This window comes from Syngnathoides biaculeatus, chromosome 14 (genome assembly GCF_019802595.1).
Source record: "Syngnathoides biaculeatus isolate LvHL_M chromosome 14, ASM1980259v1, whole genome shotgun sequence".
Classification (NCBI taxonomy): domain Eukaryota; kingdom Metazoa; phylum Chordata; class Actinopteri; order Syngnathiformes; family Syngnathidae; genus Syngnathoides; species Syngnathoides biaculeatus.
In genome coordinates, this window is record NC_084653.1 from 18,956,194 (window position 1) to 18,973,439 (window position 17,246).

General features: G+C 42.5%; 1 protein-coding gene across 2 annotated transcripts; it reads right to left on the minus strand.

Moving 5' to 3' along the window:
• Positions 1-7: 7 nt before the first annotated feature.
• Positions 8-16,548, minus strand: ift88 (intraflagellar transport 88 homolog). Of its 2 annotated transcripts, XM_061840956.1 has the most exons (24): positions 16,362-16,548; positions 16,168-16,230; positions 15,936-15,995; positions 15,817-15,861; positions 15,658-15,721; positions 14,781-14,850; positions 14,609-14,699; positions 13,631-13,735; positions 13,363-13,465; positions 12,274-12,620; positions 10,144-10,214; positions 9,982-10,068; positions 9,600-9,699; positions 9,202-9,288; positions 7,812-7,998; positions 7,604-7,712; positions 6,171-6,321; positions 5,935-6,050; positions 5,806-5,858; positions 4,459-4,524; positions 4,267-4,373; positions 2,033-2,096; positions 417-515; positions 8-347 (listed from the first exon to the last, which is right to left on the minus strand). In XM_061840956.1, exons 1-24 carry the CDS (start codon positions 16,440-16,442, stop codon positions 226-228), a joined length of 2,448 nt encoding a protein of 815 aa, XP_061696940.1. In that variant the 5' UTR covers positions 16,443-16,548; the 3' UTR covers positions 8-225. The 2 variants fall into 2 exon arrangements, with proteins under 2 accessions (XP_061696940.1, XP_061696941.1); XM_061840957.1 differs by lacking the exons at positions 15,936-15,995; positions 16,168-16,230; positions 16,362-16,548 and adding an exon at positions 15,119-15,521 and having other exon boundaries at positions 11-347.
• Positions 16,549-17,246: the final 698 nt, after the last annotated feature.

The following is a 17,246-nucleotide window of genomic DNA, read 5'->3' on the forward strand; positions in this document are numbered from 1 at the left end:
AATGTCTGCAATGGCATTTACTTTTTGTGCAGCAATATTACAGCTAATATGTCCCTCTTTAAACAAAATACTTTCTACGTTAAATATAGAATAATAGGGGACCCTGGACACAAATACAAAAATAAAGCTGCCAACGAAGCACCAACAAAACTTTTGAAACCGGCATCGCTGACTTTGTGTGTGCAAACCGGCGGCTCGTGTTTGTTCGCCAAACGTGCCACGCAGCTACTCGGGCAGCAGCTCATCTCCGAGGTCTTCGTCCGCAAAGTCGTCATCGTCCACCCGCGCCTTGGCCCCCGTCTTGGGGCGCTCCGTCAGGGGCCCGAGCGGGTCCACGTAGGAGGCGTCTCCACAAAGATGGGTTTTTGTTCAAATAGTTGTGTAGCAACAGACGTCCGTGTGTGGGTGCTCCTTACCGAGTTCTTTTGGACTGCTGCTTTCGTACGGTTCACTGAAAGCAGGAAGTGACATCACTTGGACGCCCAGACGCTCGCCTTTGTTGCCGTTGCTGCTGTCTGCAATCGATCCACATATTCATTGCCTTATTTTTTCTGAGCAAATGTCGTGTTTTAATGGGAAACTCTTTTTCATTTTCACAGCTTGAAGCAGCCTTTTTGTGCAAAACAAAGTCAAGAAAAATAGGTTTGTTGTTCTGGACTAACACAGCATTGTCCTTAACAAATAGTGTTAAAATACATTTACATAGGAAAATAAACTGTTAAAGCTAAATAGTTTACAGTGACCCAATATACCGTAATTTCCGGGCTATAAGCTGCGACTTTTTTCACACGCTTTCAACCCTTATGCGGTGATGCGGCTAATTTCTGCATTTATTTCTAACGACCGCAAGGGGGCACTCGAGCGGAAAAGGTAAGAGTGAGACGGGTGGGATATATGTGTCGAGGAAGTGACTTTTACCTGTTAGCGCTGCGCTAGTATGTTACTCCCGCGTCTCTGTGATTTTTACCAGTATGTTTTTTTTTTTTAACTGGCCCTGTTAGCGCGACTCTAGCATTAGCGTTAGCACGGCGGCGCTAGCATTAGCACGGGAGGGCTAGCATTAACATTTGGCAGCGGAGCTAGCGTTAAACATTCTGTGTACCATCTTTCTTTGTAAATATCTCGTGTTTCAATGTGGACACTTGCAGCTTTTACATAGCTGCGGTGTATGTATGTACCAAATGGTATTTCCTTTACAAATGTACTGCGTGAGGCTTATAACCAGGTGCGCTCTGTAGGCTGGGAATTGCGGTAGTTTAAACTACATAAAAACCCGTCACCGTAATGTAGCCTTTTTGTGATCAATGATACTGTTGAATGGCGTGTTGCACTTTAGTCCAACAACTTGTTCATTTGTTCATTGAAGTCAATTGAAGATGGACTTGCAGACGGCAGCAGTCCACATGTGGCTACCAGGGAACAATAGCAGCATAAATTCAGGCTTAAAAAAATAAAACAAAACAAAGAGTCAATTTGGCTTCCTTCAAAGTACCAAACTCCTGGCACAAGGCCTCAGAATGAGAACTCCGCTTGGGGAAAGAAAATGATCACAAGAAGTCATTTCTCAGTGTGGAGCGTTTCATACAAGTGGAGTGACGCAGAAGAAGAACAATAAGGAAGCCAGATTCCAGTCTGTGTGCAATTAAAGTTATTTTTGTACTCCTTAAACGTCAAGTGAACTTTGTAGCCGTGACAAAAAAGGACAAATCACTTTAAAAGGCAAAAGGGACTATAAACAGTGCATTTTCTGTCACAGATTTCCCAGCACAGGCCTTTTTAAAAGTGCAGTGGACTTGACAGAAACGAGGGAAAACTCTCAGGTACATTCGAGGTTTCTCACTCACATTTGGATTTCTTTCCAACAAGTCAACAAAAAAGCAGCGTTGCCAAGGTGTGCTCAGGTGCTCGGGAAAACTCAGCCATGAAACATATTCAACTGAGATGAGCCGTCACGAGTTCATAGCGTCAATCATCGGAATCGTCGTGATGATGGATCTTCGATGTCTGCAGTGAATACGTAAATCAAACTTACCAGCACTCCCTGCGCTGCCCTCTCTTCGACCTCGGGCACTGCCCTCTCGTGCCGACCTCACCCTCTGCGGGAACATCAAAAAATTGTTTACACCACCGGTGTCAAACTCAAGGCCCATGGGCAAAGATCTGGCCCGCCGAGTGATTTTATGTGGCTCGCAGAGGCAAATCATGTGCATCAACTTCCATGATTTTTTTTTTTTTTGTTCAATTCTGTACCAAAATTTCAAATTGTCATATCATAAACGACAATGTTGAGCTATAACAAGCATTTTTGTGTTACCAAACAAAAACCCATTACCCTTGATTTCTGATTCCAAAACTAGTTGATAAATTTCATGTGTAAATATGATGAAGCGGTTAAAGATTTGTTATCATTTCACAGCCAAAACAGCCCTTTGAGAGGAAACCGCAAGTACAACGCGGCTTGCGACAAAAATGAGTTTGACACTGAATTCCCAAAGCGTGTTCCGTTCATTGAAGTTAAAACATACGCTGCTTTCATCCATCTACTTTCCCTACCGCTTATCCTCATGGGGGCCGCTAGCTTACTCTTCAATTAACGGAGCGGGTGTGTTTTCTCTCAATTTAGTCTTCAACAACTCTAAACGCTCTTCAGAGTAAACAAAACGGCGTGCGCCACGTCCACGATGTGCGCTGAATGTGATGCATCCAAATTGAGTTTGACATTGGAGTTTTTGGCATATTCATCACGTCAGAATGTGTTTTGCAGGACGCTAAGCAGAATGGAACACATAATAAGCAAAGCACAACATGATAGTCATTAGCGCCATGACGGCACTTTTGGAACACTCTGCACCGCGCTCGTAAGCTTCATCGATGATGTTGGAATGATGATTTGTTTTGAACGCCGAACGTTTTTCCTCAACCGGGCCGACAGATGCGGTCGCAGATTTTCGACTGCGGGGGGAATTTGGGGACTGGCGAGTTAGCTCCCTGGCGCCTCGAGAGCTCCTTGTCATGCGGAGCACTTAGTGAGCTCATTCAAAAGCAGCTGGTTGTGATTTGCCAAAAATCCCTCACACGTGCTCCTGGCTTTGCATCTGTGGGCAGGGCCACGCCACTAGTTTTTTATTTTACTGCGCTGGTCTTAAAAAGGCAGAACACGGTCTAGAATTGGACCCAGAGGTCTTTTGAAACAGGCCCAGACCTATTATTTTGAGAAACGTTTGTAATTTAACTAGTGAAGATTTTGGGGACTTGCGGTAGTCAAGAGACAAAATGAAAAATCATGATTTGTAAACAAGCCGTTGAATCTGTCATTATTATATACTGTATATTATATTGTATAATTGTATATTATCTCATTTACACCAAATGTTAACAAAACATATGTATGGGTCAATCTCACCATAAAGTACTATTGTGTCAAAATCAGTCATTCATGAAAATGTACCAGAATAATGAAACTCTTGAGCAGGAGTGTCAAAGTCACTTTTGTCACGGGCCACGTTGTACTTGCGGTTTCCCTCAATGGTCTATTATGGCTGAGAAACAATATAAATCTTTACCTGCCTCATCATATTTACACATGAAATTTATGGACTAGTTTTGGAATCAGAAATCAAGGCTAATGGGGTTTTCCAACTATTGTTGTTTGGTAACACAAAAATGCTTGTTATTACTTGTTGTCATTGATGATATGACAATTTGAAATTTGGTGCAGATATGAACAATACACATGATTTGCCTCTGCGGGACACATAAAATCATGCGGGGGCCCAGATCTGGCCCCCGGGCCTTGACTTTGACACCTGTGCTCTTTAGGTTTTATAAGTGACCAAACATTTGCACACATAACAGTACGATGGAACGTCTTAAAATGTGCCTTGTTTGTTTTATACAATGTATTTTTTCTGGATATACTCTGTGATTTTGGCACGCCCCAGACACTGCTCTCAGACCAAACTATGTGTTTTCCTGTCCACAAGTTTTTTAATGAAATGACTACAATATTACATTTGTATTCGTAGCTACAAGATCCACAGCCAAACATATCACCTTAGTGATAATATAATTTCACGAGTCAGGTGTCTGCTCTCTACAGAACAAAGAAAGAGAAGACAACAGATGTTTCTCATCCCCACCGTGAAGCTGCACTGAGCACCAAACAGACAAAAGGACGTTTTCAATCAGGAAGGGCAGGAACAGATACGACCAACGGTATTGAAAGCAAAAACTGTTTCTAATATTTTGTCTATCCATTATAGATACCTGTTCTCTGAGCTCCTTCATCTTCTCCACTTTCTTCAGCTTGCTCGTGTAGTCCTGGACCTCCTGCAGGCCCATGTCCTGGCTCAGCCTCACCAGGAAGCGGAGACCTGGATGGACAGATGACCAGATGTAGTTCTTCTCCCAGTTCAATAGCAGCCATATAGCGTGAAAATGGCAAGATGTTTGATTTACATTCCACATTTTCAGGGAACTTGCGGTGGATTTCTTTGTATGTGTCCCAAGCTTTCTGGTAGTTTCCTGGAAAAAGTAACAACAATAATAACATCACGCTATTATCCAAAAGCAGAGGCGGGTAGGAAGTCGCTCTACTTACTCTGTTACATTCATGCAAGTAACATTTTACAAAAAGACTAGTTTTAGCAGAGGGCGGCACGGTGGATCAGCTGGTAAAGCATTGGCCTCACAGTTCTGAGGACCTGGGTTCAACTCTGGACCCGCCTGTGAGGAGTTTGCATGTTCTGCCCGTGCCTGCGTAGGTTTTCCTCCCACATCCCAAAAACATGCAACATTAATTGGACACTCTAAATTGCCCCTAGGTGTGATAGTGAGTGCAACCTTTGTCTGTCTTCATCTGCCCTGAGGTTAGCTGGCAACCAGTTCAGGATGTACCCCGCCCCCTGCCCGTTGACAGCTGGGATAGGCTCCAGCACTGCCCATGACCCTCGTGAGGATAAGTGGCAAAGAAAATGGATGGATGGATAATTTTAGCAGACATTTTACTCTTACTTGAGGATTTACTGGATGTAAATGAACAGTACTTTAACAGTCCACACGACTCTCACCACTTTCATTTATCAATAATTGCATGCGCAATTTATTTAGAGATTTTTCATTTTTGACTTTGGCATTAGCATTGGGCGCCGTTGCCCTAATCTACCGCAGGAACATTTGACTTGAGTTCACCAATCAAACGTCTCCACTCAAAGTCGTCAATTGGGCTTTGCGGGCCAATCTAGCGACAGCCGTGTACAACTCCTATTTACATTACATCCATCCATCCATTTTCTTTGCCGCTTATCCTTACGAGGGTCCCTGGGAGGGCTGGAGCCTATCCCAGCTGTCAACGGGTAGGAGGCATGGTACAACAGCCAAACTCACAGTCACACCTAGGGACAAATTTAGAGTGTCCAATGAATGTTGCGTGTTTCTGGGACGTGGGAGGAAACCGAAGTGCCCGGATAAAACCCACGCAGGCTCCACATAGGCGGGGCCGGGATTGAACCCGGGTCCTCAGAACTGTGAGGCCAAGGCTTTACCATCTGAGCCACCGTGCCGGCACAGACTACCAATAAAAGATAAATTCAAGTTGTGTTCCTAAGTTGATATATTATTCAGATATAGTAACATTTCACTGTGTTGTGTTTTGCAATAAATACTTGACCAGCTGCAATGTTAGACTATGAAAAATAAATTAACATGCAAGCATAGTAAGTATAGTTTTGTCACTGTCCAAACTCGGTTATTTCAGTTTTTAGGGTCAAGAGACCTTATGAAGATGACCAATCAGTCGACACTTACCACTTCTCCTATAACAGCTGGCGACCATGAGTTGCCACCTCACCTCAGTCGGTCTGAGGAACACAACATAGTTAAAAATTGTAAAAAAAAATGAACACGTACGCAGCTAACAGTCTTTTGTGGACTCACTGCACAAGTATGGCCCTGTCAAAGTAGTGAATGGCCTTCTCGTAGAGCTGCGTCTGCACGTAGTAGGCGGCCAACCACTCGATCACCTCCATGTTGCAGGGAAAGAGCCTAAAGGACTGCGCAGAAAATGAGTGGATGATAATGTCAACATTGTACGACTGATGGGAGTTTTGTATATGTGGCCGCGTGCGTGTGTGTGCCTGTGTATGCGTATACGTGCATGCTTGCACTGGTACCTCGCAGTAGTAATGCAAAGCCTGCGACTTGTCCCCCTCCAAGTCGTGCAGATCTCCCAGCTTGGCCAGAGCTTTGGGGTCATTGGGGACCACGCTGATGACCTGCATCAGCCACTCCACCGCCTGATGAGGGTCCTCCATGAGTTCGTAGCTGACGGGAGGTTAAGATAAATATACAACACGGAGCCTCGTAATATAGCCTTTGTACACCACGCTCCCAATGTACCCCCCATGCAACTTAAACAACCGTGCCAAGGGGGATCCCCTGTTGCAGAGCTGGCTCAAAACCACCAGTGCTCTCCTGAATCTGTGATGCCACTTCCTGACAGAGCCTCATCTCCACTACCCCTGAATCAATCTTACCAGGGAGGCTGAGTAGTGTGATCACACACACCCTCGGGTCCACCTTCTTAAAAAGGGGGATCACCACCCAACTCTGCCAATCCAGAGGCTCTGTCTCCGACGCCCACCTCGGTGACGTCAACCCCGGATGTCAAAGAGGCCGCCTCAGAAATCCCAGACTGTGATTCCTCTTGGGAAGGCGTGTCGGTGAGATTCCGCATGTCTTTGAAATTTTTTCTCCACCGACTCCCAGCGTCCTGTGTCAAGGTAAGCAACAGCCCATCCCACAATAGTTGTTGGCACACTGCAGTTACAAAAGGTAATTTTTTGTAATTTCATGTTCCGTTTCACAGTAACCTTCAATGATTAACATTTAAGCCTCTCTCTTTTTAATCATTTCACTATTCACCAAACTGCTGCATTTTGTGAAATGAGTTGCGTTCACTAGCACCTGATTCTCACATTTTTGCTTGGGAAAAAAAAAACAATAATTACCAGCCCAGTTACAGGTCATCTCTAAAAAAAAAAAAAATTCACAAGTTGGGTCTCTCCTATTTCAAGGCACTGCTGTAAAGCCCCCCCTCCAAAAAAAAACAAAAAAAAAACAAAAAACAAATATTGGAACGCAATGGGATACTAACACGTTCCAGGTTATAAGTATATATTTGGAGGCCAGATTTTACTTTTGAAGGTCACCTATTTTGGTAAAAAACAGCATGATTGTCGTAATACTTTCTACAATATGTTGGATCGTGTCACTGGGAATTTCTGTACACGGATGGGCTTGCTCTTTCCCACCAAACCCATCCAAGCACATTTTGCCTCGTGCACTGGGAAAAGAAAAAGGGCCTTCCCAAAACTGCTCACTCAAACTTGGAAGCCGACTATGGCCCGACAGACCTTGCCAAGATAAAGAATTCAATTTCAGGGTGAGTCATGTCTTTTTGTGATCGACTTGTGTTTTAATGGCAAAATATTGCATTTCTATGGGAATTTACCAGTTTCCTGGCCAAATATATCAAAGTTTTACATTTTTGTGCCAAAATACACCCTTGTTCACTCAACGAAAGCCAGATGTTCAAGGAGGATACGTGTCTGCCAGCTGGTACATGACCTCGGCGCTGTCCCTCAGGATGGCGTGGAGCTTCAAGAAGCAGTCCAGTGCGTCCTCCAGACGATTCAGCTTCTTGTATGTTAGACCTTGGCAGGTCAAGGGGACAAAAGCCACAACCAGGGATTTGTCACCCTTTGCGACCTTGACAGCAGAGGACCAAGATGGTGTTTCTTTATGGAGGTTACCCAGGTTCCTGAGGGCTTCGGTGCAAGAGGAGTCGTTTCTCAGTGCTTCCTTGAAGAACTCGACTGCCTTGGCGTAGTCCTCCTTAACGAACTCCGTGTTGCCTTTGTTGACCAGAGCGCCCGGGTTGTAGCGGTCAGCAATCATGGCCAGGTCGGCATATCGCTCGGCCTGCTCGTAGTCCTTCTCCTAGAACGCGTCCGCGCACATTGCCACAACAATGGGTGCCCTACTGTATCTATTAAGAATCATTACAAGCGTGCTACTTTTAAGCATAATCAAATGTAACACTGTTATGATTGACTATCAACCTTGCATATTGTCTCCCTGAATTATTTTGCTTTTTTTCTTGAAATTATACTACTGGACATCGTTTTATATACCGTAATTTCCACCCTATAAGCCGCAACTTTTTTCCCACACGCTTTCAACCCTGCGGTTTATGCGGTGATGCGGCCAATGTGTGCATTTTTTTCTAACGGGCGCAAGGGGGGCACTCGACCGGGAAAGGTAATAGTGAGACCAGTGGAATATATGTGCTGAGGAAGTGACTTTTACCAGTATGTTTTTTTTGACGGCCCTGTTAGCGCGGCACTAGCGTTAGCGTTAGTGCAGTGCTGCTAGCATTAGCGTGGCGCTGGTAGCGTTAGCTCGGCGGCGCTAGCGTTAATCTCTCTATATACCGTCTTTGTAAATATCTCGTGTTTCAATGTGGATTTCAATGTGGGTACTTGCAGCTTTTACACAGCTGCGGCGTATGTATGTACCAAATGGTATTTCCTTTACAAGTGTACTCGGTGAGGCTTATAACCAGGTGCGCTCTGTAGGGTGGGAATTACAGTATGTCATACAGTATTTCAGATCTGCCCATTTTGCAAGGCTAATGTCAGTGTTTATCTTTTGCATTCAATCGACAAACCTCGTAGATGTCAAACTAAAACTGTGTCAGAGGCTCGTTTTGACCTATTTTATGCCCCCCCCCAAAAAAAACTATAGAAAATATGGATTCTGATGCAAAGGGACATTTGAGGAAAATATTTTTTAAAGTTGTTCTTTTGAGGTTCTAAATTTGTTTCTAGGAGGGAAAAAAGTCTAAAATGACTTTTGAAATTGACTTTACCCACATAACATACAACCTCTCTCTAAAATATTTCTTAAAAACACAACTTTCCTCTTTTAATCCTCAAAAATATTGGACTTTTTCTTGAAAAAAAAAAACCACATGATTTATGGCTGGTAAGATTATGACTTAATTCTTATATTTTAGTTGCATTTGTAATCAATTCATTGCTTTCCTAAAACCCTAGGTTGGACCTCGTGAACTACTCCAACACCTCAATAAAGTGAAATTTAAAGAATCTTCTGTTTGCCTCCAAAGAATACAAGACGTACCAGGAAGAAGAGGGCGGAGAGGTTGGTGGAGGCGGCACTTTTGACTCTGCTTTCCTTCTTCTCAAAGGTTTTCAATATGGTCACTGCCTGTTGAACACATCAGAAGTGGGTGAACCAAATCAAACTAGTTCTGATATGCATCAAAACACAAGAACAAGAGCGCAAACGGAATGAAGGAGGCAGATGGCACACATACCTCAGCCTTATGCATGCAGGTGCGCAAGGGGAGGTGCAGCGGGACAGAGACAGAAAGAATGGATTCAATGAGAATGAGCAGAGAGCAGCTGTTAAGATGAAAACGAGCAAAATACTGAAAAAAAAACATTGGCTCGTATGCATGAGATGCAGCACACAAGCAGCAAAGTGCGCACATTAGTTTCCATTTTGAATCCTCTTACCTGGTTGAAGTCCTTTTGTCTGAGGTAGGTGATGGCTTTGTTTATCTCCAAGTCATTGGCCAGCTCCACGAACTGAGAGCTCTTGACCATATCCACGCACCTGACAGCGAAAAGAAAATGCCTCTTTGTCAATATCATAAAAAACAAAAAAATGTACTTCTTTTTACTGGCTTCAAATCACAAAATCTGAATCGTAAATCAAGGTTTTGCTTTACTACTTTGACTTAATAAAAAAAAAAAGAAAAAAAAGGTTCAACTTCATTTTTATTGCATATATATTTCTCAAAGATATTTACACTGTGGACCGAATATTTATTGGTTGGACATTAAGTTTTGTTTGTGTTTTTACAACCCCTTGGTGTATGAACAAATCAAAACAAACCAGTCAAATCCGGAGGCAAAAGAAGACTCGATGGCCGGGGCGATGAGCTTGGCGGCCGTCATCACGTACTTTTCAGCACGAGCTTTCCTGTGGGAGCCAATCAAAGTGCAATTTATTAACAGCATTGCTGTCATATTTAAATATGCCGCTGCGTTAACATACAAGTCTCGCTCCATTTGGTGCAGCTTGTCATTCTTGATGGCCTCAATCAGCATGTTGGATCTGATGTCGTCCTGAAACACATCACAACAGCAGCTTTTCTTTGACTCTTACTGGCAAGATTTAACATAATTTCCCATGTTGTATGCAATCCCCCCCCCCTCCAAAAAAATGGTCAAAAATCAAATTGTGCGCAGTATACATAGGTGTTGGGAAAAGGGGGGGGGGGAATCACATTTTATAAATGCATGCTGAAATCTAGAGATTATGAAAAAGATGTCCATTTTATTCCAAAAATACCCCCCACCTAGATGTTATGAAAAAGGTGTAGGCTATACAGTGCTACCTGTGTCGGTATTTCAACGGAAGGAACAGCCTCAACATGGTGAGATGAGAAGAATATACGTAACAACTGTGGATAAAGGACATGTCCTCACTTCGCAATCAATTTGAACCATCACGACCAATGTTTTTGTTTTTTACACTTTTATGATCAAATGTTTACGGAAAATTGACAAATATGTGGCTTTCTATCAAAAAATAATCCTGGAGGCCCCATAGCTCAGTGGTTAGAGCACTGGTTTGGTAAACCAGGGGTTGTGGTTTCGTTTGCCACTGGGGGCTCCACTCCCTGAGAAGGGTTGCGTCAGGAAGGGCATCCGGCGTAAAAATTGTGCCAAACATATGTGCGTTCATCTGAGATGACACGCTGTGGCGACCCCGAAAGGGACAAGCCGAAAGAAACTTACTTTTTATCAAAAAATAATCCAGCCTTTTTATTCATAACATTGGTCAAAATTACTTTGTGACATGGCTTGAGTTTGATATCTGCGGTTTGTTGATTGCATGTAAAAGAGAAACCGCATCAGGCTAGCAAAACGTTTCAATCAGATATCTGTGTCTTTGCGACATAGAACGTTACCGTAATTTCCGGCCTATAAGACGCAACTTTTTTTTCCCCACACGCTTTTTCAACCCTGCGGGTTTTGCGGTGATGCGGCTAATTTCTGCATTTTTTTCTCATGGCTGCAAGGTGACACTCGAGCGGAAAAGGTAAAAGTGAGACCGGTGGAGTAAAAGTGCCGAGGAAGTGACTTTTACCGGTTTGGCCCTGTTAGCGCTGTGCTAGCGTGTTACTGCTGTGTCTAAGTGATTTTAACTGTTATGTTTCTTTGGGTTTTTTTTTTTAGCCGGCCCTGTTAGCGCGGCACTAGCGTTAAACTTTGTGTACCGTCTTCCTTTGTAAATATTTCATGTTTCAATGTGGGCACTTGCGGCTTTTCCACAGCTGTGGCGTATGTATGTACCAAATGGTATTTCCTTTACAAATATACAGGGTGAGGCTAATAACCAGGTGCGCTTTGTAGGCTGGGAATTACGGTACTAATTATTCAAGTAACTGCCAGCTTGGTTGTTGACACCCAACCACTAATCTCTGGAAAACTGGCTGAGTGACGCTGTTGCGTCATGTGTAAAGCTTTCAATCACCTGCCAAACTCAAGACAAGATGAGTAATAAATGGCTTCTATTTAGTTTTGGATAATCTCCGACGCATTTCACAACCAGAATTCCACTCTGTTCTGGCACATTTCATGGAGGATGACTTCATAAACCAGCTTTTACACACAGTTGGAAGTGGCCTAAATGATTTATCACTTTCAGATAAAAATTGTTATTTCAGTCAATGCAATCATCTGATTGCAAAAGCATTTCTTTTCCTGCAGCGCTCCTGACTGACCTTGAATGACTGTGTCAACTCTAGTATACCGACAAGCTCACTAACCAGAAGTGCTATGCTACACGTGGACGGATCAAGTAAAACAATTGCCTCAAAGTTGGTTAAAAACAGCTAATTAAAAAAAAAAAAAAAAAACATCAACGCATCTTCCCTCACACACGAACAAGAACCACACACAAGGGAGCGAGAAAGGCAAATACACACACACACACACACACACACACACCAACAGGACAGATCTACAAAGCACAAGACAGACACACTTGGCATGAGTATATTCCCTCATGAGACGATGTGAGACACACACATCCACACTTACGCATGCACGATAGAGACAAGAAAAGACAGACGCAGACACAAGACAGACTCAAGCATACAATAAGAGTTTCCCTCACGTTGGCGGCGATGTACTTGTCTTCGTTCTGCATGTCGAGCGGCACGGCGAGGAGTTTGTGGAAGGCGTTCTTCATCCCGTCGGCGTCCCGGACGGCATAGTAGCAGAGGACCAGGTTGTAGCCGGTCCTGATGTTGGGGCTCTTGCTCATGATGTGCTCAAAGGACGCGATGGCATCCGAGTACTGGCCCAGCAGCACGAAGACCGTGCCGATGTTCTGCATGATCTTGATCCTCATCTCCTTGTAGTCGTCAGAGATGTGGTCCAGCGCCATGCGGTACAACTTGATGGCTTTGGGGAAGTTCTTCTGCTTCACCCAGATGTTGGCCATGTTCACCTTCAGACGTCCTGAACCGTGGAAGTGCGGAAAAAATTACATTTATTTCATCAGAATCAGTAGACTGGCACATTTATATTATTAAGATATCATCATTAGCATTTTCTGCAATTTAAAACTTCTTCAACATAAGACCCTACTAGTAAGTAAAAATATCCATTTTTTCCTCTCAAAACATGTCCTATTCCCAGAAAATAATCAACAATAATGTTAAATTGACCATTTGTGGCAGAATAAAAAAAAAAAATTCAGGAGAACATTTTTTCTTTAAAAAATATGGGACCCATGAGACTCATTACTTTGGTCCTACAAAAACAAACAAAAAAAAAACCACCTTTAAAACTTCACATTTTATCCAAATTACTAACCCAATGTGCTTGGTCATCTTCACATTGGATATATAATGTTCATCATCACTTTCATGAGCCTCAAGATATTAGTGTGCTTCCTAGTTTCAAATCTTTTCCCAAAGACGAACAGATTGACAAAAATATTGTACCAAAAGTAGCAGTAGTAGTAGAATTGGATCTTTTCACATTGTATGTCTGTGAACCAGAAATCGGTCAGTCTAATTACCTGCCTTCGAGTAAACAACACTGGCCAAATCTGGAACTTAAAGACTTTGAAAGGCATTTTAAGTGAAAAATGGAAACGTTTTGGAGACATTGTTCATCTGTTATATTGGGGTCCATTTTATCGAGCTTCCACTGTATCATTATATTATACACAGGAGGAGATGAAGCCAAACCCCACCTGCATTGGTGAACATCTTGTTCTTGACGATGAGTTGGTAGCTGCTCAGGGCCTCTGGGTACATCTCATTGTTTTCATACTGATTAGCCAGGTTGAGCAGAACCTGACCAAAACAATAAAAGAGACAATGGTAGGATTTTATTGCTCACATCAACCTGCCCGTCTCAAAAAAAAATTACTTGGAAACCATTTGAGCGTAAAGGCCGTAAAGGGTCACCGGGAATGACGCAGTAAATGTGCAGCATTAGCATCAAGCAGGGAGACTCACAGCGTAGGTGAGATCTATGTTGATTTGTTCTGCATTGCCGTACTGCTCTCTCTGTCTCACTAACATTCTCTCCTTCCTCTCAGCCTCTTTCGCCTTCTCAAGAGCCTGGAAAACACACACAACAACTCACAACCAGATTGCCTAAATCAGTGGTTTCAAACTTGTGATCCTGGGGCCAGAACCAGCCTATCAGGAGATCAAGTCAGGCCCATGGGGCAAGAGAACACATTCACATAATTCCTTTTGCTAATTATGTCCACTGAAGTTGCACTTGCGACCACTTCCCACTGAAATGAAATTCTGAAATTGGATGCTACTCAGCGTTTTGACACCCAATAATTGAAGTACAACATTTTATGTAAAGTAAAAAATCAAAATACATGTAACCACATACTTAACTGTTGTATCAGTTTTCTTTTTATGCAAAAGAAATTACCTACTAAGTCAGCTACTGCTTTTTGCAGACAAATGTCCCTGTCAAATATTTTGGAGATATAATTTGAGTCCTTGTATATCTATACTAGTCCCAAAGCTATGGTATGCCAATTATGTAAGTGTTTGTTCATCTTTAACCCTCCACTCCCCAAAGCTCTCGGTCAGCCCGTGAAGAGCCTCCACCGCAAAGAGATTCCGGTCCAGTCTGAAACATTTTACTTTGTAAGGTGTAATCAATCAGTTGAGGTTGTCTAAGGTTCCAACGGATGGACAAATGTGAATAAACTTTTGCCGTAAAGTTTTCTATTTTTTAAGGATTTCTAGATGATTTCCAACAACACACTATTCAAAAATGGCTACTTTCCAAAAGTACTTGCAATTATTTGCGCCAATACAATGGCAAAAAAAAAAAAAAAAAAAAAAAAAAAATGGACCAGTGGCTAGTCATTGTTTGTTAAACCAGGAAAAAAAATTGGGCTGAATGCATTTGACACCCCTTGCGCAAATGCTATTTATCTTATTTGAAGATAAAGTGAGTCTGACCAGTTGCGAGTTGCCCAAGCTTTGTGCCATGCAGCTCTCAGTGATTAAGTCATTCACTTTCTTCTCCAAGAGTTTGATCTTCTCTTCAGGCCTAAACCGACAACACAAAAATTACTCACTGAGGTCATTTTCAATCATGCATGGATTTAGTATAATTCAACTGTCAACTCACAAATCCTCTTTCTTTTCCTCCAGTGCTGGGGCAGGGCCTCTGGACTGTCCCAGAGGGTCAAAAGATGAGCCTGAGGATGAATAAGGAATTAATGACATATAAAATAATACATTTGCGAGTTAAAACTGGCATCTTACGCCGATTAAAAACACATTGAAAAGCAAAACTGCAAATCACAGTTTTAGCGCAAGGTGAGCACACATTTGTTGTAACACAGCTTTTTCCCCACAGAAGACATCACGTATGACACCATTGATGCCACGTAATGTGACCAGAGGGACGAAATTAACATAGCGGAAATCTTTGACATTAACGATAATCTACGTTACTCACAGTACCTTAGCCCTGGGGGAGCATCGCTGTTACAGTGCCGTGAAAGAGAATTCACCCCCTTCAGAAATTCTTCAATTTTTACAGTTTCCCCATGTAAAGACCAGACAAATACCGCAGCTGAAATAAGTATTTAACAGCAACATCACCATTTTCTCATTAAATATGTTTCCAAAGATGCTATTGACGTGAAAACTTCAGCAGATGTTGGGAACAATACAAGTAATCCACACAAACCATAAGAGACATATCAACGTCAAAGGAGCACAAAAGCAGCAATAACCCTTTGTCCCATGACAGCAATAACAATTCAGAAAAGTCTGTCTGGTCATTAAAGTGTTTTGTTCATACATACCAAATAATTATTATATCGTCATTATAGTCAAATCTGCAGATGCTCTCTCGCATAGCCTAAAAACATTCCGGATTAACCCAAAGAATAAATGCAAATTATTGTAAAGAAATAAAAACATTTCAAGCCTCAAACTATTTTTTTCAGTAAAAGTAAATTTGTCAATATTAGATGGTAAATATTGAATAAACTCACCACGTGTTCGCGAAGAGGTGAAACCTGCCGCTCTGACCGCCGACATGGGCCGAGATGCTCCATCCTGAACGAGAAATGTAGAAAATGTTTTCATGTAAATGTTAAATCTGAATAATAATATTTTCCGTAACCCATGTCTGCAAATGAAACTGAAATTACCAACACAGCTCCAGTCACGGGTCGACCGGTCGTGGCCAGCCGAGCCTACAACAACATTAAGAACTCATCATATATTCAGGTTAGTGACACATTAAATTAAACATATCAGGTCTACTTACTCCAAAGGATGAAGCAAAAGGGCGCCCCGATGCGGCAGTTCCGGGAAATTTTGCAGTCATCTGCACAGTGGAAGAAGTGAAGAGTTTCACGAGTATTGCAAATAAACGACGATATACATATGTAATTATCACATTTGATTTAGTTCATTGCCGCTAAATCTGCGTGAGGTGACACGTTCGCATTATCAGAACACAAAGTCGTCATTTCCAGTTCATCATCATTATTACTGACCGGAGGTCTTCTTCCATGGCTGGTCCTGACTGCCTCTTGGAATCCCGCATCATTATCCAGCTCCTTGATTGGGGAAAGAGGTCGTTATTCTCTACATTCACCATTTTTTTTTGGGGGAGGGGGCGGGGGGGGCAATTTGTTTAGCTGACCAGGTAACAAGCTAGCAAGCTAGCAAACTCTTAGTAGGCGCTCACCTCGGTGTCAAACGTCGGGTTGTAGTCGTTGTATCCCGAGTAAATATCGTCTTCCTCTACCGCAAGATGTACATTTTCCATCTTGTCTACCTCCACCAAAAAGTAAAAATTAAATTAAATTTGAACGCAAGTGGGTGTGGGTAGCTCAGGGGGATGGAGAAAATCGACGAGAGAAGTTTGTTGTCAATCCCAGAATTCCACGCGAGGTAGGCGGGACTATTTTTTCTTTTATGTGATTCGTCCTCAGCAGCTCCACATACGTGCGGCTTCACGTTCATTGGTCGAAGCCCATTTCGCGCTGTTGCTATGAAACATGTGCAAGTGACAAGCTTGCCCCGTCTTTTTTGTATGTAAGGCTAAGAATAGCTGATTTTTAGTCTATTTTAGTGTATCAAAGTATATTAATTTAAATCATGATAAGGTCAGTGTGTAAAAGGTGAGGTTTCGCGACAAGAGGAGTTTGCTGTCAATCCACGTCCCATCGGCAGAACACGTTGGTTTGATCCGATTTGTCACTTGCGCGTCAATCATCGCATATCTTCACAGTGATTGGTCGAAGCTATTTTAAGCCGTTGCTAGGATACAACCGGACGCCACGAGCTCGCGTCTTCCTTAAAAGCACTAAAAATTTATAGTTAAAACGAAGATAATTTTGCCGAATGCGGTTGCTTGCGAATTGACCTGTTTGATATGGAAAATTTGTTAGTTTTAAAAGACCCTAGAGTGTAAATGTAAAAGTGTAATGACGGGCTTGTGCGTCACTGATATAGCTAGAATGCTTTTTATCTAAACGCAAATGATCACATTTATATTACAAGTTTCGGAAAAAAGTAATATTCAATATGTTTTTATGCAAGTAGTTTTAGTATGTTTTCAGCCTTTCGA

Excerpts from the sequence above, each read along its gene's own strand:
- ift88 (XM_061840956.1), bottom strand. The coding sequence starts at position 16,442 with ATGGAAAATGTACATCTTGCGGTAGAGGAAGACGATATTTACTCGGGA. Across the intron at positions 7,713-7,811 it reads CGAAGCCCTCAGGAACCTGG|GTCTAACATACAAGAAGCTG; the intron begins GTAACCTCCATA and ends TGACCTGCCAAG. Across the intron at positions 6,322-7,603 it reads ATGTACCAGCTGGCAGACAC|CTACGAACTCATGGAGGACC; the intron begins GTATCCTCCTTG and ends ACCTCCCGTCAG.